At 43.0% G+C, this 23,456-nt stretch overlaps 2 protein-coding genes across 2 annotated transcripts in view; one reads left to right on the top strand and one right to left on the bottom strand.

Moving 5' to 3' along the window:
- Window positions 1-9,026: 9,026 nt before the first annotated feature.
- Window positions 9,027-23,456, top strand: part of LOC311504239 (microfibril-associated glycoprotein 4-like) — a gene marked incomplete at its 5' end in the record, with an annotated part of 417,732 nt that continues 403,302 nt past the window's right edge. The window contains 6 exons of the mRNA XM_084567251.1: window positions 9,027-9,032; window positions 9,325-9,459; window positions 9,647-9,685; window positions 9,769-9,865; window positions 9,946-10,113; window positions 10,187-10,365. Coding sequence (XP_084423377.1) covers window positions 9,027-9,032; window positions 9,325-9,459; window positions 9,647-9,685; window positions 9,769-9,865; window positions 9,946-10,113; window positions 10,187-10,365 — 624 coding nt within the window. The remainder of the gene's footprint in view (window positions 9,033-9,324; window positions 9,460-9,646; window positions 9,686-9,768; window positions 9,866-9,945; window positions 10,114-10,186; window positions 10,366-23,456) is intronic.
- Window positions 12,488-23,132, bottom strand: LOC311504589 (stonustoxin subunit beta-like). The gene is made up of 4 exons (XM_084567777.1): window positions 23,100-23,132; window positions 22,773-22,869; window positions 15,710-17,185; window positions 12,488-15,547 (listed from the first exon to the last, which is right to left on the bottom strand). Exons 2-4 carry the CDS (start codon window positions 22,858-22,860, stop codon window positions 15,006-15,008), a joined length of 2,106 nt encoding a protein of 701 aa, XP_084423903.1. The 5' UTR covers window positions 22,861-22,869; window positions 23,100-23,132; the 3' UTR covers window positions 12,488-15,005.

Below are 23,456 nucleotides of genomic sequence, written 5' to 3'. Positions count from 1 at the left end.
TGGGTAGGCAGTTCGGAATAGGTGAGTTTTTAGTCTTGATTTGAAGAGTGTGAGAGAGTCCAAGTTCCTGAGGTCCGGTGGGAGTGAGTTCCAGAGTTGAGGGGCAGAGCGGCTGAAAGCCCTGCTCCCCATGGTGACGAGGCGGGCGGGAGGGACAGAGAGGTGGACAGACGATGTAGATCTGAGGGAACGGGAAGGGGTGGCGATGTTGAGGAGTTCGGACAGATAAGGAGGGGAAAGATTGTGGATGGCCTTGAATGTAAACAGGAGGATTTTGAAGTCAATGCGGAGTTTGACCGGGAGCCAGTGGAGTTGCTGCAGAACAGGGGTGATGTGGTGGGTGGAGGGGGTTCTGGTGATGATCCGAGCTGCAGAGTTCTGAACCAGTTGGAGTTTATGGAGGTATTTGTGAGGTAGACCAAAGAGAAGGGAGTTGCAGTAGTCGATGCGGGAGGTGACAAGGCTGTGTACCAGAATGGCAGTGGAGTGAGGAGAAAGAGAGGGGCGAAGGCGATTAATATTGCGTAGGTGGAAATATGCAGACCGGGTGATGTTATTGATATGGGATTGGAAAGATAATGTGCTGTCGAGGATGACAGCACATTATCTGAGTAGTTCCTTCTCTCGGAAATGAAAATATGTACACAGTCTTGTACCTTTGACTTTTTTTGGACTTTCTCTTCGTTTTTTCACTCGAAATGATATGTTATATGCTTATGAGTTCAGCCGTAGCTGGTTATCCTAAGACATGCTCTAAAACTCTTTAGATACGGATTTTTCCAAACGTCAATGGGAGAAATGAATGGGAACCGTACTTCCGGCACCTCCGCTCTCTTTGGCTGTGGGCGGGACTGTGACGCTCTATTGAGGCATAATCGAACAGACCACTGGGAGGTGGGGAAGGGGGGCACCAGAGGGAGACTGGAGAGAGGGCCGCACAGGAGATTCACCTTTTTCTCGACTAATTTGGTCTAGGCCTATATTACTTTTGTATTGCTTTTGTATATTAACATGCTTTAGACATATTTTATTTGTTATTTATACTAGTAGCCTATTGTGGTGATTTTTCACGACCCAGATTTTTTGGTGCCCCCCCAGGCACTTGGTGCCCTACGCACAGTGCGTGATGTGCGTGTGCGGAGCGCCGGCACTGGTGCCGGCCGCAAAGAAGAGACCACGGAGTGTTAAGATACGAAGTACAGCAGCAGCAGAGCATAGCGCTCTGCCTGGCGGTTAAGTTTCTCCCTATGGGCCGTTAGTAACGCCCTGGTGTGTGGTTGGGCAGCGGCACAGTAGCTCGTGCGTTGTGTGTACACCCGTACTGGCCTTGTGTTTATTTTGCAGGTGACTTCAAGCAAGCCCACGGCAAGGGGCAGAAGAGGCGCCTGCGGCACCTGGAGCGGTGGCAGGCCTCCTCCCCTCTGAGCCGCCTCGTACCCGGTCTGGTGACCATGACAGACTCTTTTATTTTCTTTTAGTAATGGACTGTTTTTGACGTTTGTTTGCATTTTCAACTTTTGGTTTTAAAACCTTTTAAGGTTTTAACGCTCTTGTTTTTTTTTGTTTTTAAGTTCGTGCCATAAAGCATTGTTTTTAGTACACGGCATAGATTGGAAAATAGGAGGAAAATACCAGCAAAGTTCAAGATTATTGCCACAACAGCTACTGCTGACCACACTTTCCCTACTTTTCAAGCTACTACCATGTTAAAGTGTGTTATGTTTTTGTGGACACAATGACACATGAGCTTCAGAGACGCTTTAAGGAAGAAGATAACTCCACATGGGAAATCTTGAATGCCCTCCACTGCCTGACAGTCCAAAGGAACTGAAAAAGAGCAAAAATTCCAACAGAGGCACTGTGATGTGAAGAAACTCTGCCAGATACAACACTGAAGACAAATTGCAGACAGAACTTAAGGTCTTCCATACTTCATGCTCATGCACCTCACCAATCAGTGTGGCATCTATTCTTTCAGTGGTCAAAGAAAACAATGCAAATCTGGTTTTCCCTAACTTGACTGAGCTGCAGAACACATACGGTACCCTTCAGGTGTCTACAGCAACTGTGGAACGTTCTTTCTCAAAACTGAAGCTGGTGAAAACAAAACTTTGCACCCTTTGCACAGAGGAGAGGTCGTCAGAGCTTCTTTTACCAGCAACTAAGAAAGATATTCAAATCAACCTCAGTGAAGTCATTGACATTTTTCAGAGCATGGGCAACAGGAGGTTGCTGTTATAACTGCAACAAAGAAAAATGTCACTGTGATGTGTAAAAAAAACAGAGAGAGAAACAGACACATGCCTCCTCCATTCTCTTTCTCCTATTAGTAATGTTCCCCTTTCAGTTCATGTAATATACATACATTGATGCACAGTTTGGTTGGCTTTGAGGATATAGGCTGTGTCTCCTTTATTCTCTTCCTCCCATGATGTTCCTCGTTCAGTTACGAATGATCAACTTGTTCTGTTTAGTTGAAGCAGTCATCCTTGGCTGCAGCCTCTCTCAGCAGTATGTCACAGTAACAGTCAGCTGTCACACTGAGCCATTTTCAGTGTTAGATATCTTTGCATCTTGTCATGATCACATAACACTTGTTTAATCAGCTTCTATCTCTCTCATGCTCTTTTTAGTGTCTACACTCTCAGATCAGTACAGCCCACCTCCAGCCTCCTCACCAACCCCCTCAACAGAAGCTGTTCAATGTAGGCCTACCCACTTTTAACTTTGAGCACCTGCCCCTCCAAAGGTCTCTGCACGGCCCTGGTGAACAGACATTCTCTCTGTTGACTCTGAACAAAAGCAGATTGAGAATCAGAATGACCGACAGCTATCTCTGTGATGTCCTTCACATCGCAACCACCAAACTTACTCCTGACCTGCCAGTCATTCTTCAGAACAAAGCGCAGCATCACTGCTCCCACTGAGCACAATGCCCATTAGTGTTAATTAGCCCAATTACTCAATAAATTCAGTAAATTAAAGCTGATGACAACTTTAAACAAACCTTATTTCATGTGTTAACAAACCCAATAATTTAACTGCTTAACATCCACATCCCCTATTTCTCTTCTTGTCTCTCCGTTCACACAGGACTATGAAGGGGAAACACCATCTGAAGAAGCAATCTGACGCTGTCACTGAGAGAATGACCTGCCAATGTTTTTGTCAAATAAAATGAAAATCCATTAATGTAGAGCTATGATGGTGTTTTACTTCAAACATGTTCAATTATCAAATGTAGTTCACCTGCATCATCATGTACGAAGGGTGCGTGCACACAAAAACATTCCATACATTCTTGGTCAGATGTATCAAGAGTGAAATGTCCGTGAACTTGTCCGTTCCTCCACCAACGTCATGTCTGGCGTACGCTGGCTTCTACAGCTGTTGATCCTTTGGAGACACTTAAGGCTAGATTATGCTTCCGCGTAGTGATCACGCAATGGTCACGCAATGGCCACGCAGTTGCTTGGACGCAGTCGTGAGACCGTGATGGTTCTGCGTGGGGTTTACGTGTCGAAATGCATGCCTCACCGGTAGAGGGCGCTATGATTTTTTGTGACCGACCGACCGAGACTCTTGTGACGTATCTCGCCTCGTATAGTTATTGTCGTAGTCACAGTGTACGATGGACACCGAGACAGAGAGACTGGCGTTGGAGCTCCAAATTATTCAAGCAGAGGAAGAAATACTTCTATTGCAAATTAGGGCACGACAAAGGAGACAATGATGTTTATGAGTGGAAACCGGAAAAGCGGTCTCCAGCGGATGTAGTTAGCGGACCAATCACAGCCAATGCCGCCGCGTTGCTGCTGCGTTGCTGTTGCGTCGCCTCAACGCGCGTCGAGGATTTTTGGGAGGTGCACGTCTGGCCCTTGCGTAGGACGCACGGGGGTCCGCAAGGACGCAATAGGTCCGTAATAGGTCTGTACGAAACTTCTGGACCTGGCATTCATTGGTGTGGATGTTACTTATCTGATCAAGTATCTGTGGGATGATCCACAGAGGCCCCTCCCCTCAAAGGCCCCCCACTAACAACATTCAAGCCCAGACAGCCCTCTCCCCAGCCACTTCCACCAGCTCCTCCAGAGGAACCTCCAGGCGTTCCCAGGCCATCGTGTCCTTGGTCGGCCCTGAGGTCTCCTTCCAGTGGGACATGCCCGAAACACCTTTCCCGGGAGGCGTCCGGGAGGCTTCCTTACCAGAAGCCCAAGCCACCTCAACTGACTCCTCTCGATGTGGAGGAGCAGCGGTTCTACTCTGAGCTCCTCCCGTATGTCTGAGCTCCTTACCCTATTTCTAAGGCTGAGCCCTGAGAAGGAAACTCATTTCGACTGCTTGTATCACGATCTTGTTCTTTTGGTCATTACCCAAAGTTCATGACCATGGGACAGGGTTGGAACGTAGATCGACCGGTAAATTGAGAGCTTAGCCTTTTGGCTTAGCTCTCTCCTTACCGTGACAGACCAGTTAAGCATCCATGTCATCATAACAGGTCCGACTTACTACCGGCTACATGGACCAAACTAGCACTCCTTTGGTACAGGGACTGAATGGCCCTTTGCAAGGGGCCATCCACATACTCCTGGAGCACCTCCCACAGGATACCTCTGGGGACACAGTCGTAAGCCTCCCATCTCTAGCACCCTATTTGTTTCAGCTGTGTCTTGTCACCCCTCTGTCCCCATGTGTATATATAGCCTTGCCTTCCCCTTTGTTCTCTGTCTGGTCATACTTGTCACTTATCTTGATACTTGTCTCATGATTCTTGTTACTTGGTTACTTGTCCCATGGTTTTGTCTAGTTCTTGTATTCATGTCGTAGTTTTGTCTCATTAAGTTTAGAATACCTGCCGTCTCTGCAGCGCTTTCGGTTTTGTCTTTTTTTATTAAATATCTTTTTGTCTCCTACTCCTGCCTCAGCCCTCTATCCTGCATTTGGGTCCAACCCCAATTATTCCACGACCTTCTTGATAACCCATTCAGGATGTTTGAACAGAAATACAAATAGGATCTACATCATGTTTAAAAGGGAAAGGTGGACACATTGGGTGTATCAGTCAACAGATGTGTTGACAGGTAGGTAATATTTGTTCATATGAAATACATCCAGGAAGAACTAGTGTGTCCAGTATATATAACGAACATTTCTCCCAGTGAAGTTGTCAGAGTTTCACAGATTGAAGGAGAAGCAGCAGTTTGTCTCTTTGTCCTCTGACGTCTCTTCAGTTTGACCTGCAGGTGAGAGTCCAACCAGAAACCAATGTATGCGTATAGTATACCGTAGGACATAGCAGTGCAGTTTGAAGTGCTATTATCAACTCCTCATACATTTTTGTGACCAAGCTAAAGTTAAGAGCTATTTCTGTTTGATGTGTCCTAATAGTTAATAATAATAATAATAATAATAATACATTTTATTTAAAAGCGCTTTTCAAGATACTCAAAAGACACTTTACTTAAAAAGAACATCAAATCAGCAAAACAATGTGAAATAGAACACTAAAAACACAACAGACTGAGCTAAACATTTAAAGCAATTTTAAAAAGGTGTGTTTTTGTCAGAGATTTGAAGGTAGGAAGGTCGGTACAGTCGCGGATGTGTTTGGGGAGAGAGTTCCAGAGGGAGGGGACAGCTGCAGAGAGGGCTCTGTCGCCCCAGGTTCGGTGCTTGGTCCTGAGTGATGGAGTAAGGAGGTTTGCGTCAGATGAACGGAGGCTGCGGGATGGATTGTGGCGATGGAGCAGGTCAGTGAGATAGGAAGGGGCCTGTGGAACTGGGAGCCAGTGGAGTTTCTGGAGGACAGGAGTGATGTGATCACGGGTGCGGGTGTGGGTGAGCAGACGTGCAGCAGAATGGGGGGGGGGGGGGCGCTCGGAGGGGGTCTCGCCCGGGGGCGTAATTCAATGTTGAACCGCCACTGGCAGTGATGCCGAGGGAGGACCCAAGGCGGGAGAGGAGAATGGTGTGGTTTATGGTGTCGAAAGCTGCAGTGAGGTCCAGGAGGATGAGGATGGTGAGGTGGCCGGAGTCTGCGGAGAGGAGGATGTCATTGGTGACTTTCAGGAGGGCTTTTTCGGTGCTGTGTTGGGAACAGAAACCGGACTGAAATGGTTCGAACAGGTCATTTGAGCTGAGGTGGGCTTTGAGTTGTGTGGCGACAATACGCTCCAGTATTTTGGACAGAAAGGGGAGATTGGAGAAGGGCCGGAAGTTCGACAAGATGTCAGGGTTGAGTCCAGGTTTTTTGAGGATGGGGGTGACAGCAGCCAGTTTGAGTGAACGGGGGACTGAGCCAGACCTGAGGGAGGAGGTGATGATTTCTGTGATGAGTGTGGAGATGGCTGGTAAAGAGTCCTTAATGAGGTGAGATGGGATGGGATCCAGAACACATGAAGAGGTTTTCATGCCTATCATGATTTTGGGCAGCTCCCCTGGTGACACGGGGGAGAACTGAGACAGAGGCTGAGAGGTGAGGAGGGGAGGAGCAGGTGGGGGAGTGGGAGTGCAGGCCGTGGGGGCAGGAGAGGAGGACAGGTTGTTGTAAATGGTGTCGATTTTTGTTTGGAAGAATGAGAGAAAGTAGTTGCATTTGTCAGTGGGAATGAGTTGGAGGTATTGTCGCTGGGCTTGAGGAGTTTATTTACTGTAGAAAACAGAGCCTTGGGGTTGGTGGAGCCAGAGTGAATGAGGTGAGAGTAGTAGGTGGATTGGGCAGTACTGAGAGCATCCTTGTACTGCTGAAGGTAATCTGTATAGGCTTGTAGATGGACAGTTAAACCGGTTTTCTTGTGAAGTCTTTCAAGCTGTCGTTTTAGTGATTTCATTTTGTGTAGTTCAGGAGTGTACCAGGGGGCAGAGTGGGTGAAGGAGACAGTTTTAGTTTTGATGGGGGCTAGCTGATTGAGACAGGAGGAGAGTGTTTTGTTGAAGAATTTGGTGAGGTCAGAGGGATTGTCAGTTAACGGAGGGGGGGAAGCAGATATTTTACTCACAAGAGAGGCAGAAAGGGCTGAAGGGGAGATGGATTTGAGGTTTCTGAAATATATTGTCCGTTTATCCTTAGTGGTGGGAATGGGGATGTCAATGTCCATGATGATTGCCAAGTGGTCGGAGATGTTGAGGTTGAAGCTGGAGACGTGATGTAAGGTGAGACCAGTGGAGCAGACCAGGTCCAGGATGTGACCACGGCTGTGGGTGGGAAAGTTGACGTGTTGAGTGAAGTCGAAGCAGTGTAGCAGTTCCAGGAATTCAGTGGCAGATTTGCAGTCAGTGTCAATGTGGATGTTGACGTCCCCCAGAAGAAGAACGGAAGGTGAGATGGCAAATAACTGGGTGAGGAAGTCAGAAAAGTCAGAGAGGAAGGAGGGGTTTGGTTTGGGAGGGCGGTAGATGATGGCAGTGACCAGAGAGTTTGAAAGTGAGGTGTTCAAAGGAACGAGCAGCAGGGATGGAGATGGTGGATGTTATAATGTCCTTCCTGTAAAATGCTGCTACACCACCTACCCATCCCTCAGATCAGGGTTTGTCCATATAGGTGTATCCGGTCGGTGTGGTCTGGTTGAGAGAAAAGTAGTCCAGAGGTTTGTGCCAGGTTTCAGTGATGCAGAGGAAATCCAGGTTATTGTCAGTTATGAATTCATTCAGAATGAGACCTTTATTGTTAAGTGAGCGGGTGTTGAGCAGAGCCAGTTTCAGGTGACGTTGCTTCATGATAGGTTGTGAGGACTGAGGAAAGGGGCGGAGATTTGATAGGTGCACATGTCGTTTGTTGTGATGACGTAATGAGGAAGTTGCGGTTCGTGAGCAGGACCAGATGGATGGGATAGAGTCAGGAGTTGAAAAGTTGTAGTTGAACATACGACCAGAGCCTCTGTGTGGAGGACGGCGAAGTAGACCAGTTTCTCTGAGGATGTCGATGCAGTCCGGGCGCAGATTGTTGTTGAGTGAGTGGAGGTCGGAGGTACAGTACAGCGGCGGCATGGTCCAGATGTGGAGCGATAGCATGGAGCTAGTGCTAGCTTGTGACCAGGAGCCGGGTTACTGTGGAAAGAGAGGCAACGTGTACCCCAGGAGTATCCATGGGATAATCCACAGCATAACCGCAGCAGGCAAACAGTAGTCCAGTGATGAGGAGAGGGGCCACCGGCCTGCTAGCCCGGTGATCCTGATGAAGAGGCGAGGTTGTCAGCCCGATATGGTGGTGGCCAGCGGAGGAAACCAGCCAAAGCCCGACAGAACCGACCACACCGGGACGGAAAGATCCCGGGAGGACGGTCAGATGGGCTCGAGCTGGTAGAGGAGATATCAGGGAGAGACCGCAGGAATGGCCACCCCGGTGACGGGCGACGAAGCTGTGCCAAGAGTAAGACCCGGGAGTCCTGAAGCTAGCAGAGCTAGCAGGACGGGGGTCTTCACGACAGGTGAGAAGCCAGTGCAAAACAGCACTGAACAAGTTAGCTCTAAGAGTTAGGAGCATTCAGCTCGAGAAGACTGTTGGTCAAGACAATCTGAAGAGGTGAGGCGTAGGTCGAGAGACAAAAGAGAGACAAAAACTTAACGATCACTTTGTCAGAGACAGAGCGGCAGCCAAGTTGCGCCAGCGTCCGCCATCTTCAATGTGTTCTTCTACAATGAGTTGATTGTAGAAGATGCAGTGCTTTCACTACTACAAGAGTTAGAGATGCTGTGGTAATGTCTGCAGATAGATATCTTTTTCGCTGGCTTTAATTTCAAATCAAAATCAAAAATGCATTTTGTTTAAGAGTTGTAATGATTGCATTCAGCAGGAGGATCAGTGCACAAACGTAACATTTAACAATGACTTCTACGTTTTATATAATGTCTCTCTCAAGCCTTACACCTCAGTATATTTAAATGTTTGTTTGTTTCATATAACTTTACTGATACTTTTAAATGTTTATTTGTTTCATATAACTTATACTTATAACTGATACTTTTAATTTGTTTTTCAAAGTGCTCAGACAAACCAACATCAACAGTTTGATTACTTCATTCAGACAATGGAGGTAAATGTGACTTCAATGTAATCTGCTCTATTCATGAAATCCAGAGCAGTCATCAGCTTGGCTACAAGAACTTAAAGAAAACCATGCCAAGAATTTCTACTACACAGAGCAGCCATAGGACTAAACTGTCTCCCTATATACAGTAGTTTGTGTTTCATTGAATGGACTTCATGTGGCATCTCAAATCACTCTCTGTTTACTACAAAGAGCGCAACATTTATTACCTAATCATTTTATTTGAGTCACAAAACTGTAAAGAACGTATCTCCCTTATAGTTTCCTTCTGATCCAGATTCTGACTCCAATGTTGACCAGCTGCACTGAGCTCATCCAGCCTCTGGACTGCAGCGACATCCACCACCAAGACAACAAGAGACACAGTGGAGTCTACACCATCTACCCCCTTGGAGAAAGATCTGGTGTAGAGGTGAGCTCCTCCATCTCTGGGACCCAGGTTTAAATGTAGTTAGTCACCATGTGAAGACAGCAAGATCATCTGGTACAACAAATACAAACTGATATCAACAGCATTAACCATAACAGCATTAGCGTTGGAATATATTAGGTTGTAGTTCTGACTGAAGGTTCACATTTACTACCATGTGTATTTGTAGGTGTACTGTGACATGGATTCAGAAGGAGGATGCTGGACGGTGAGTATTTCAACTACAATCAACTTCATCATTTCCTTCTGGTTTCTCAATAATTAACACATATGAACCGTGCTGTCCTCCAGGTGTTCCAGAGGAGGATGGACGGCTCTCTGAACTTCTACAGACCCTGGGATCACTACAAGCTGGGCTTTGGTAGCGCTGCTGGAGAGTACTGGCTCGGTGAGACATCCATCTGTCAAACTAACTTCATGAGACTTTTTTACAGGCTGATATGAAAGTGTGTGTTGATGTGTGTTCAGGTCTTGACAACATCCACTACCTGACAACCAAGCAAAAGTACGAGCTGCTGGTCACCATGGAGGACTTTGATGGAAAGAAAGTGTTTGCTCGGTACACTTCATTCAAGGTTGATGCTGAATGTGACGGATACAGAATTCATGTGTCTGGATTCATCAATGGAGGAGCAGGTGAGTTAAGACAGACTGTAGAGAAAGACTGTCAACATTTGTAGTAATAGTCTGATTATACTTGTTTCTGCAGGAGACGCACTGGCAAAATACAACGGGCACAGGTTCTCCACTTTCGACAAAGACCAGGACTCCTCACCTACAAACTGTGCCAGACTATATCTGGGGGCGTTCTGGTACTACGGCTGTCACGATACAAACCCCAACGGAGTTTATCGCTGGGGGGCTGACAATACTATCTTTGCTGTTGGAGTGCACTAATATCAATGGAGGGGTAATGACTACTCCCTGAAGTCCATCAGCATGAAGATCCGTCCTGTGAAGTAAATCTCCAGGACAAACATACAGCAGAATATTTCTCTTTTATGATCTATTTCTTTTCTCTGTCTCATTAATTAATCATATCATCTCATGTATATGTAGCCCTCCCAACCAACTCTAATTTATTACAGAATGATCCTGGTAAAACCCCTTATACCTGATGACACCTTTCGCATGGGAGCTGAATTGGAGGGAGTCTACAAAAATATTAATCTTTTCATGCATATAACTCTGCCTAGGGTGCAGAGAGGCCTGGTTAGCTTATTTTATAGCTATATTGTTAGAGAACTTTAATACTCCCATGCATGTACCTTTAAGACACTATAGCCCTAATTAGACCACATTCAGATAAACATTGTAACTGCAAATACACGTTGCAACAGGAACGTTTATTGTACAGAAAAGAAAACATAGGCAATCACCCTTTACTTTGACCTGGTGACCCTTTGAGTCCATGAAATAAACAAAATAAATACACCCGGGGTTTTGTAAGTTAGTTATGGTACCATAACGTTGGCGCGCGTGTTGAGTTGGAGCTCATGTATCCTTGTGAGAGTGTTTCTCAGTACTCACGGATAACCCCAGTTTCCTCGAACCCTCGGCTCAGAAGAATAAAGTGAAAGAAGATGAATAAAACTAGTCCTGCTGACACGTCCTCGGGCAGCAGCAGGTTCTCTGGCGACAACGTGGATCCTGAGCGCTCTCTACAGCAGCAGCAGACCAGCGGCAGGCATGTAGACAGGCATGTAGGCCCGGAGACACACTAGCATAAATTCAAAACACTAATAAACTCACTGTTCGTTCTCATACATTTACATATTGTCACACATTCAAATAATGCTCATACTCACTCAGGAAACTCGGCGCAAAATATTCCTCCCTCATACACACACGGTCTCCTTCTCCCCGCTAGCGGGAACGAGGCTAACTCTAGCTCTGTACCAACGATAATGGCGTTGTGGACATTCAGTACAATTCCCGGCTGAAGCAGCTCTGAACTTGGCTTACTTTGTTTTTACATTTGGTACCGGTAACACACAAACAGATCCTCTGGTTTAAGGTTTTAGTAACAGTAACTTTCAACGGTTTCAAAATAGCTTACTACCACTTTTCCATGGGTCATGGGTCTCTCCCCGTTACTAGCCCGCACCTCATCTTCTCTCTTTTTTTTTTAGTCCCACCCCCTTCAGAATCCGATAGGTAATTTACACTCATCTCCGACAGGCACGAATTGGCTAACAACAGACTGACACCTGGTTACTCAAATAAACAAAAGAAATGTCATGAGACATTCACAGGCCACTATGAACATGGGACATTTTAGTACCTTCCCCAAATGAAGTGCACTTATTAAATTCACCATAGAAGTAATTTAACAGGCAATATTGCAAAATATACTTAATATTTGTAAACCAACACATGTAAATACATATCATTTAGAGCAGGGCGCTACATATAGTAGGTCTAATACAGGTGGATTTTAAAAGCAATTCACTTGTGTTAGAGCCAACAACATCTCTATCTGAAATGAACATGTTCCTCCACTAGATGTCTCTGCCGTCTGGATCCATCTGAATCATTATCTGCTGCAATAAATGAGAAGCAAAGCAAAACCCTGGTGTGATCTGATGTTATCACTTTATCTGCTGTCTCTCTCTGACTGTGAATCCAGTGTTTTATACACATTTTAGTTTTTAGAGGAGCCTGTTTGACGTCACTGTTAGAGACTAAAAATAAAGTTGTGTGATTGTGTGGATGAAGGTATATAGATAATAGTCAAATAAGATCACCATAAGATGACCACAGTACTCACTGCCTTTAGTTGATGGATACTATGGTAAAAAAGATCTTTATAGGACTACTCTGCCCTGTTAGTGACTTCTAACTGAACTTAAGAAAACAACCTATTCCACATGAATTTATTGTTTAAAAATAGTCTTGATGAGTTTTCAGTGTATCTGTGAAACTGTGAAACTATTATTGACATTTGTTTTAGTAATTTTATACTCCTGACAGGACTTATAATAAACAGGAAACAGTACACAATGTTCAACTCAGGATTCATCTTTATTGATTTTATCCAACAGTGTTACAGAAGTTTTTCAGCTTTACAGACATCAGCAATATTCTAAACTGGTTAACGTCCATGTGTTGAAACCCAGACTAATGCACTGGATTCTGGGTCAGTGTAGTATATTCAGTTGTTGACGCAAAATGTCCTAAGACGTTACCTGGAGAGCTTTCCTGAGTGGCACATTTATTTATTTAAATGAAGAATAATTATTATCATAATTAATTATCACAATGAGTACAATTAGATAGAATCAGGCTTCAACTCTTCTACATGACCGCTCTAACTTATTTCAGCTATAGACAGCATCAATGCCCCAAACTGTCCAAAAATACTAAATGAAAATAGCCTGCAGATTCAAACCTTTACATTTCTAAAAGAACAAAGTAATAACACTTATTATTTTACCTCATCAACTAGTTAGTTTGGTTAATATTTAAGCTTTGTCACCTTAATAGCTGTCATTGTGAATCCCAAATAAAAACAACTACATTTACTTAATTAAAGAAGAGATACTTGAGTTACTTGTGTTCTAAAATAATAACAAGAACATTCAAAACCTTCACCACATTTCCCACACCTCATTTAAAAAAAAATAACTGATTACATGTTACCTAACTACCTTTTTAGTTACCTAATATTCACCTCAACTGATAGTAATGTTGACTGAGGATTAGTGATTATAAATGAAGCATTAGAGTCATTCTGGGAATCCCCTTTAGACTCATTATCAACTTAACTATGTAAAATACAACAACATGCTCTGGAACATAATGTGATTATACAGTATATTCTCTCAAAGTCTGTTATAGTGACATAATGTTCTGTTGCTTTGAAAAAGACAAACAAAAACCACAATCAAAAAACAATGAATATTTAAACCAGTGAGTCTAAACTTCATGACCATTCACTGATGGAGCAAACTGATATTCTGTCAGGGTCTGGATGTATCAGACAACAAGTCAACAGATGGTTGGTGCAGTCACCGTGGTGGATGTGGGATCAATGTTCAGGTATGAAGAACTGAACCATGGACCAGGACCAGGTAGTTCTGTCTGGATGACTTCATTGGAACATCTTGAGACTTGAGGGATGGTCCCAGTCAGCAGTGGTGCGTGACGACTGATAGTACTGATCAGGAACCAGACACAAGGTGCTGAGACCCAAAGCTCATCGAGGGTAACAAAGGCTACGACGTGAGATCTAGACAGTGGTGGACAGTAACGAAGTAAATTTACTTGAGTACTGTACTTAAGTACAGTTTTTGAGTATCTGTACTTTACTTGAGTATTATTTTTGGGGGATACTTTTACTTTTACTCCACTATATTTGAAGGACAAATATTGTACTTTTTACTCCACTACATTTCTGTTGATGCTCTCGTTACTCGCTACTTTTGAGCTTGTCATGTCAGCTGATTATTTTTTTATTTTATTTTATTTTTTCAAAATTCTGAAAAAATAAACTGTTTCTGCTGATTCGCTGATTCGCTACGTCATGCCGTACAATCCATACAATGCTAGAGAAACACCTGGAGAAACTCCCACCGAGCACCCGTGGCCTTATCTCAAACCCATGTTTGAGATTTTTGCCACAAAAACTGATTCGTTTCAGTTTAAATGTTTGTTGTGCTTACCGCGAACAAATTATATCATGGCCTACAAGAACTCGCCTTCCAACCTGAAAAAGCACGTCGCGGTATGTAAAGTAGCTACTGACGTTAGCTAGCTTAATGTTTGTTAAATTGCTGATGAACATTTTAAATGTAATTGTATGAGCTTGTAGAGAAAGAGAGAGAGAGAGAGAGAGAGAGAGTGAGGCTGTCTGCAAGAGAAAGAGTGAGGCTGTGGATTGTAGAGTGGATTGTATAATGACAATAAAGCTACTTTACTTTCCTGTATTTCCTGAGATACTTTTTAAATACTTTTACTTAAGTATTTTTTTAAGCAAATACTTTAGTACTTTACTTAAGTAAAATTTTGACTAAGCTACTTTTACTTGTATTGGAGTAATATTTGACAAGGAGTATCTGTACTTTTACTCAAGTAGTGAAGGTGTGTACCCTGTCCACCTCTGGATCTAGACCAACCGAGACTCTGCTGCACCACACTTCAGAAGATGTTTTTGGAAATATGAGTGTCTAAACTAGACCCTGGAGTCAAGAAAGGATGTCACCTGGTCCAAAGAGTCATGTGGACAGCAGGATGAGCCATGACACCTAGATGCAGTTAGGGAAGAAGGCGGTGGCTTAAAGGATCTGCTGCTGAAGTATTTCTTCCAGATACGAGACCTTTGGTGGTCTGGTAGAGTCTAGGTCCAGTATCAGTAGAGACATGAGGCATAAAGTTTAGACTCACTGTTATTAATAGTTAGGGTTAGGGTTAGCACCACAAAACCTTTAAACATGGATTAGGTTGATATGCAAATATAAACTTAGAGTGAAATAATGAATTTGTTTTTAGTTAACTTTGTTTGTGGTTACAGGTGTTTTCTATTGTTCTTACTCAGCTGGACACAGGGCAGCATAGTAGGGACTGTAGTAAATGTAGAACCCTGGGTAAAGAGGCTCAGTGAATGTGGCCTCAAAGGAGTGGATGACACTCAGTGTGTTAGAGGTGACTTTGTAAAAGTACAAATAACCAGCAGGCCAGTCCAGAAACACTCCTATCCGTCTGCTTCCTGGAGATGGACTACTGTCATCCCACACGTCACCATTATGCCATGCACAATAACAATTACTTGAATTCACACCAACATACCATGATAGGGTATTGTCTCCAAACTTATTTTCTGAACCATTTCCTTTCCTTCTTATTTCTTTGTATGCGACAGCTACACCAACATAAGTACCCTCACTCAACTCTACCTCCCAGTAATGGTGATCACTGAGCCCTTCTCTACACAAAACCTGAGGCACCGTATCAAACCGTTCTTTGTGATCAGGACATGACTGCCAGTCTCCACATATCGCCTTCTTGTTGTTCTCAGACAAAGTGAGGTAGTTGTTTGCTGTGTTTGGATCGAGGGTGAGATCACAGTAGTCTGATGGAGAGAACAAGACAACAATCTGTTACCAGTTATCACCATTCACTCCGGTTGACAACAGCAATCTCACATGAAATCATTTTAATTAAAAATAAGTTCCTCAATATGTTGATGAGAACTAAATAAAAAATATAAAGAAACTGACAAAAAGATACTTACACCACATTAGATCTCGTCTGTCTGTTACAGATGAGGGATCAGGAATATCTGGCTTTGAAAAATCCTCCGTGATCAGGACGCCATCCTTGTAATTGTACATGGTCGCTCCTTGGAACTTCTCATTGGGTACAGCTGCAACTAGGAAACAAAATCTGCTGCTGCTACTCAGGTCTTTGACAATTTTAGAGAATTCTGTGGCTTTCTGTCTCATCTTGGTGAACACTTCATCTGAGAAGAACCACTTGTCTCGTGTAGGCGGAGTGACTGTTTTGGATTTGTGACTACGCACATAGTCGGCCATCTGGTCCATGAAGGGGTCATCACTTTCCAGAGAGGTGAAAACAAAGCAGAGAGCATGCTCTACACCTGCAGCCTGAATCTCTCGGTCAAGATCAGACTCGTTTGGGGCGATCTTTGTTCCCTTCATAATTTCTACACAGGAATTGACAACATTGATTTCTCTCTCTGCATTGTCCAGCCACTTGTCCAGGTTCTCCTGGCTGAACGGTGACTTCTCCTGGTTGTCAAAGAGTTCTTCCAGAGAGCTACCATCTTCTGTACCTGCACGGATGGAAGGAAACTTCTTCTCCATGGCCTGTTTGAGTGTTTTTGTATAATCTTCACAGAGATCTTTGAATTTGCTCAATTTTTTGAGAATGGGTGGAAAATTCTTGACCACTTCATCATCCAGAGCATCATTGCATCTCATTTCTATTTCCCCGATGCTTTCTAGAGCATTCTCAGCTTTCCTCAGTAATGCAACGCTAATCTCTCCTTCACACTCAGGAGCTTCTGGATCCAGACTCTTCAGCGGCGTCAGCCAGACTTTGACAGGAACCGTTTTTTCTTCCTTACTTTGTAAAAGTAGCTGTGGAAGTTGCTTGTAGGTTTCCACTGCCTCTTCAAATGTTGCAGGGTTGCTTTCTAGAATAAAGTCACCATAGAATTTGCAGGAGAATTTCTCTATCAGTTTCTTTTGTTCATCAGTCAGCTGGATTTTCACTTTTGCCTCAAAATCAAATGATGGGATCTTCTTTATCACAACTTCCATGCTGCCCTGGATGTCCTGAACGCTGCTGTCGTCCAACTTCTCACTGTCAAACACAAAGAAAGCATTTGCCCCATAAAGGATGCCGGTGACAACGTGAGTTGCAGAGCAATTCTTGATCACATCTTTTATTTGCTTGTTTTTGGCTTCAAGATGAGACATCGCCAGTCGTTCAAATGAAGTTGTAGCCTTGTACTGAAGTGTCACTCTGCTCTGATTCTTGAATTTCTTGTTGTCATTCAGATAACTGGCAGATCCTCCAACTTCAATCAGCCCAGACAGGAAACTGGCCTCCAGAGAGGCTTGAACATCCAGCAGAGTCGACTTGGTGTCAATGGAGTCTGATGTCGTAACTTCATATGCACTGCTGTTCTGAATCTGCCTTGTGCTGTTCTTCACAATAGTTACTTTATCCCACAGTGTGAAATCTGTAGAACATTAAGCAGGAGATTAAAGTTTCTATGAAATCTACAATAACGTTTCATATATGTTCCCTCTGGGTGCAAAGTTAGTCAACACAAAGCTGAAAACAGAACACTTTACATCACATATTATGCAGTGAACCTCATAGTTAGAGCTTTCCGCCTCTTTGCTCTGCTTTATTATTGCCTAAACATGCACGAAAAGTCCTGAAAATTTGCAGACGTCTATGGACCAGCCCCCGAAGCCTGTTGCACCTAAAAATCTGAAAATTTGCACACATATGTAACACCCCAGGGCACACAAAAAAGTCAATTGGAGCCATATTGTAAACCCGACAGGAAGCCAGTTATTTGATTGAAACTGTGAAAATTGGACATATTTTTTGTTTGGGTTTTTATACCTCCAGGCTTGAAGCCTTATCAGATTGACTTCATAAGTTGGAAATAAGTTGTTGAAAGATAGGTGAAGGAACCTGACATAAGTTTTTGACTTTTCGTCAAAGTGTCTGATTTTGGAGCGTGTTTGTAGTGTGACCTGCTGTTACTGTCAGGTGATTGGATTCACTTCAAATGTTGTCAGGGCAGACTTATGGCCGTCATAATGACTTAATGAGAAAATTGTGAGTTTTCGTTAAACTTTGGTCCTGTTCTGGTTGTGAAAGTGAAATGGTTCACTGCCTTACTGATTCCATCATCATTTCAAGTAGTGTGCTACTTTGTCCAGCAGATGGAGCCATAGCATTTCTCTCTGGTGGCTGGCTGCCAGTGTGTGTGTGTTGGTTAACCTGTAATAGTTGGTGAAGCTGTTTTAACATACTTTGATGCCACAGAGAGAATACATTCAAAACAGCCAAGACTTACAGCTGTCACAGATGATTTGCTGTGAAGAATATTGAATTTCACAGACTATGCATCGTGCCACGGTGCATTGTTACTCCAGTGTATACCCTGAGAACTGTAGTGACCCCGTCCTTGCCGGTCCCCGACAGGCATGGGGTGCGAGGGCCCGTTCAACGCTGCGCGCAGCTTTAATTAGTGTTGTTGTTGTTATTAATAACTGCTCAGACTTGCAGAAGTAAGGATGACATGGCACTGACATTTCAACTAAATACAAAGTCTTTATTCAATTTCCGTGTATTGAATAAGTATATGTGGGAGCAATGGGAGAGTCTTTGAAACATTCCCTGTACAAGGGGCTGAAATGGTCAGCCACAGCAAACGGTACATTGTGTTGAAAATAAATAAATAAATAAATAAATTTGTTTCTGTCTGTAACAGAAACAAATGAAAAAAGATTTAGCTATGCTGACTACACATGCTGATTTAGCAGTGGTCTACATGTCCATTAAGTTTTAGTAACAATAAAAATACATTACAGAGCAATATTCTGTCCATTGATGGATGAATGTCTCATATATGTCACAAACATAGAATTGATTGTATTATTTCAGAATAATGATATTCATGAACATTGTAATCAACCTTTTGGATTTAATGTGCTCTGTACCTTGACCTCTTGGACACTCATTTCTGCAGTCTGGTTGCCTGGTTGACTTCAGTGCCTGCTGTTTGGCCTGGTGCCCCTTACTTTCTATGTGCCTTGTCACATCCCGCACACCTTGATGGGCACAGGAGTTCTCCTGGTGGCCGATACAGCATCAGTAATAGGAGCTGGTGCTTCCTACAGTAAGAAATGGCCATTTAGAGGTCCATTTATTTTTAAACAAGGTCTTGTAGGCGGCTACTCCTGATTTTTTTTAATCTCTTTTGTCTCTTCTGCCCTCTCCTCCTCTTCTACCTGCACTGTCTCCTCCTCCTCTACCTGCTCTGTCTCCTCCTCCTCTACCTGCTCTGTCTCCTCCTCTTCTACCTGCACTAGGCGTGTTCGACTTCATGCAGATCTGTGCAGATCTGACTTGACGTGATGCATGCTGGGTTGAACAAGTTCATTTTAACCAATCATATTCGAGGTCTATGAACATGACCAACCCAGCATGCATCACGTCAAGTCAGATCTGCACAGATCTGCATGAAGTCGAACACGCCTACTGTCTCCTCCTCCTCTACCTGCTCTGTCTCCTCCTCTTCTACCTGCTCTGTCTCCTCCTCCAACTTGGGCTTTTTAGGGGCTTTCCTCTCAGGGCAAATGAGAGGATGCTTAATTGCTTTGCCTTTTTACCTGACATCTTTGAAAGACATATGCAATGATTGATGCATCCATGGCCAGGATTATAATTACAAAATATGACATGATTATAAAAGATTTCTATAAAAATGTACTATGCATTACCCTTTAATTTGGTGAATAGGCTACTGTTGGCTTGGTTTAGGCTACAGACGACTAGGGTTGTCTGGTCTGTGGTTGATACGATACGTATCTTGATACAAACATCTGATGCATTAAAGACACTTAACCAGCAACTATCGATACGATTCACCCCGATCATGTTACAGTTCAATTCAACATGATTTGCGATACAATGCAATATGAAAAACTACTGCCAGACAGTAGATGTGCTTAAAGGACAATTCCGGCGCAAAATGAACCTGGGGTTAATAACACGTGTACCGAGTTCGACCGTTCTCTGGTATTTGTTTTCATGCATTTGTTTTGTTAGTCAAATGTGACCACTTTTCTTGCAAACCGCTAATTAGCGTATAACGCTAGCCTTCGGGGCACACTTACACATAAAAAGAAATCGCTATTTCTATACCACTAACAAGGCTCACAATATCACCACACTTACACGGTAGCATAACTAGGGTCTCTACATGTAAACCGAAGCATTGAGAAAATTGAGAACTTTGCAAGTATACAGGCAGTTTATTAAAAAAGGAACACAGTACCGTTCATGTCTGGCTCACATATCCAGGCGGGCGCCATCTTAGGGAAACTGAACTCTCTGGGACGTGAACCTGAATCTCGCGTGAAACTTTGTTGCCGGAAGAGGCGTTGTACACGTGAAATGTGATTAGGCGTGTTCGACTTCATGCAGATCTGTGCAGATCTGACTTGACGTGATGCATGCTGGGTTGTTTATGCTCATAGACCTCGAATAAGATTGGTTAAAATGAACTTCGACTTCAGGTAACAAAGTTTCACGCGAGATTCAGGTTCACGTCCCAGAGAGTTCAGTTTCCCCAAGATGGCGCCCGCCTGGATATGTGAGCCAGACATGAAAGGTACTGTGTTCCTTTTTTAATAAACTGCCTGTATACTTGCAAAGTTCTGCTTCGGTTTACATGTAGAGACCCTAGTTATGCTACCATGTAAGTGTGGTGATGTTGTGAGCCTTGTTAGTGGTATAGAAATAGCGATTTCTTTTTATGTGTCGGTGTGCCCCGAAGGCTAGCGTTATACGCTAAATAGCGGTTTGCAAGAAAACTGGTCACATTTGACTAACAAAACAAATGCATGAAAAAATACCAGAGAACGGTCGAACTCGGTACACATGTGTTATTAACCCCAGGTTCATTTTGCGCCGGAATTGTCCTTTAACACTCTTTCATCAGCAGGTAAACTAACTCAGCACTAAGCAACAAAACACACTTTCTATATTATGAACAATAAAAACTGAATTCATCTTTCATAAACGGGTCTTTCATAACAGCTGACAAATGAATGTTCACTCTGACTGGTATTCCCATGCTGCTTTAAACACACGTTAGTTTCACTGTTATTATTACTGACCAGCGTCTGTTGCCTGTTAACAGGTGGAGCTGTGAGCCAGGGGATCATTTAAAAGTTACAATACTTGGCTCACCTCGAGTAAAACCTGTACCAGCAGTCAAGTTGTCATACTCTGTTCTCTGTGATGCTCAGAGTTCATCCAGTCAAGGTTTCCACTGAACAACACTTTCAGAAGATGGCTGTAGCAGAATCACGTGAACAATTCAGGGATAACAATGTTTTTTTTTTTTTCATTGGTTGTTGTGTTATCTTACCCAGATACATTAGTGCTTCTGAAAGACTATTGTGTAGCCCATCCCTTTCCCTTTTTTTTTCTTTTTGAACTTTTTTTCACAATGGTAGCATGACAAATCCATTTCCCTTCATATACATTTTTATCTTAACACTTATAATTAAGAGTTGTGTAATAAAGCAGTACAATAAAATAATAATAAATAGAACATAGGATCAATTACAAGACAAGAAAAATAAAGGAAGATAAACAATTGAATATATGATAATAATACTACTACTACTAATAATAATAATAAATAATATAAAAATAATTTGGAGGAAAAAAATAGATAAATAAATAAATTAAAATAAAAGAAAGAGAGAGAGATCCACTCTAGATATCAAATGACATAATATGATGGTGTGAATGTGTTTACTACCTGACCAGGAGTTTTATGCTACAAATTCATTCTATCAGCAGAGCTATGACAGGTTTCCATCATTTAATAAAAAATAGGTTTTTGACCTCTTAATGAATATGTAATTTGCTCCATCTGGTAAATGTCCCATATTTTCTGGATCCATACATTATAAGTAGGAGGATCTGGCTTTAACCATCTGATGGCTATGCATTTTAACGCTGCTGTTAGCAGAATGTTTAGAAGGTATTTCACATCCCTTCCTTCTATACCCTCTGGAATTGCTCCTAATAATGTTACTTTAGGGGTTTGTGGAATTTCCTGTTTGAAAACTTCTCTGAGAGCATCAAAAACATCCTTCCAGAACAGGCTCAATTTAGGACACGGCCAGAATATATGGGTATGATTGGCATTTACCACAATTCCTCCAACATGAGTTATCATGTGCTGATCCCATCTTCCTTCCATCTGTTAGGGTGCATCTGAATAGTCAGTCCATACTAACGTCGGTTAGAACGTACTACTCAACCGTCAATTTAGTACGTTATTTATGTATGCGAGCGAGTAGTAGGCATACAATTTGGACGTACTGGGCAGCCATCTTGCCTGTCCTTTTACCCCGGATGTTTACATTTGACGCCGACACATATGACGCACCCGACGGATGCCGCGAAATTTTAAAGCCACCTCGGAGAAGTATTTTCGAAACAACCAACATTTTAAACTCAACATTTATCCTAATATACTGACATTTATAAACTTCGGTTGTCGTAGCTGTAGCTGTCACAACGGTCTCAGCCATTTTGTCTGATTTGATTTTCCCGGCGGCTCGTCTTCTTCTACGCTTAGCGGGCTCCCGCTGAATTGTGGGATAGCGTAGTGAGCTACCGTTGTATACTGTGGAGGTAGTAGGCCATCCGGGTATTTTTCGCCTACTAGTCGATGTCTACTAAGAATTCGGACGTACTACGACTGTGGCGTACTGCGTCTCGCCTACTGAACAGTACGTTAGTATGGGTATTCGGATGCACCCTTAGAGTTTGTGGCAAGGTGCGCTTCGGTACATATCTCCCTCCAAGTGTCCAATATGTTTTTGTTCGTCTCTGCCTCTGTCTTATATGTTCAGAGTTATGTACATTCCTTTCCTTTATTTTCATTGACAGGTAAGTGGCAGGCTTGACTGTTTCTAAACTGCAGCCACTTTAAATTTTAAAGGAAATCAGTAACTATTTGTGCAAATGTGGATCTGCCACAATAAGTCACATCTTACCTGTGAACAGTTCATCATTTCGGGCGTCGTACAGCATCCCTAGTGAGAAAGGTCGACCCAGAGCTGCCACATTCTCATTTGAGTCCATGTCTCCAACCTGAGTTAAATAGAAAGCATCATGTATATCAAGTAAAGCTGTCAGAGGTAGAGCAGGTGTTTTTAACACATTCAGCCTCTTGAACAAAGACAAGACACAAACTGACTGGATTTTAGTTTGAGAAATATATTACAGTTTAATATGTAAGGAAACTAAAGAGCTAAAAACAAAATTAAAAGATTGACAGATTTCAATTAAATCAAGTATCTGTTTGTCTAGTTTTTCATTACCCGCTGAAGGTTTGTAGTTCAGTTGAGTTCTTCTTGACTCGTAGTGAAGCTTCCAGTCTACAGCTTTACTTATATCCTGTTAACCCCCCCCCCCCCCCCCCGAAGGAACACCTTCAATTGCTTCCAACCTTTAGATCCAGTTTATTGAGACTACATTCTTATAGAACAGTCCTTCAACTGTACTGACACAGACAAACAGAATAACTAATACATGTTGGCACACGTGCATTGTCCGCAGCTAGAAGCTGATTGATCAGTGACTTGTGACCTGTACTACAACACAGTATGACCATTATCATTGTGTTCCAGTGAAAGTGCAGCTGAATGAAAGAGTGTTTCAGTTGTTGTACATCAGGT

The sequence above is a fragment of the Chelon labrosus genome (genome assembly GCF_963514085.1).
Source record: "Chelon labrosus genome assembly, chromosome: 19".
In the NCBI taxonomy this organism is placed as follows: domain Eukaryota; kingdom Metazoa; phylum Chordata; class Actinopteri; order Mugiliformes; family Mugilidae; genus Chelon; species Chelon labrosus.
Note: the sequence above shows the minus strand (reverse complement) of the source record. Positions and strands in the feature narration are given on the sequence as shown.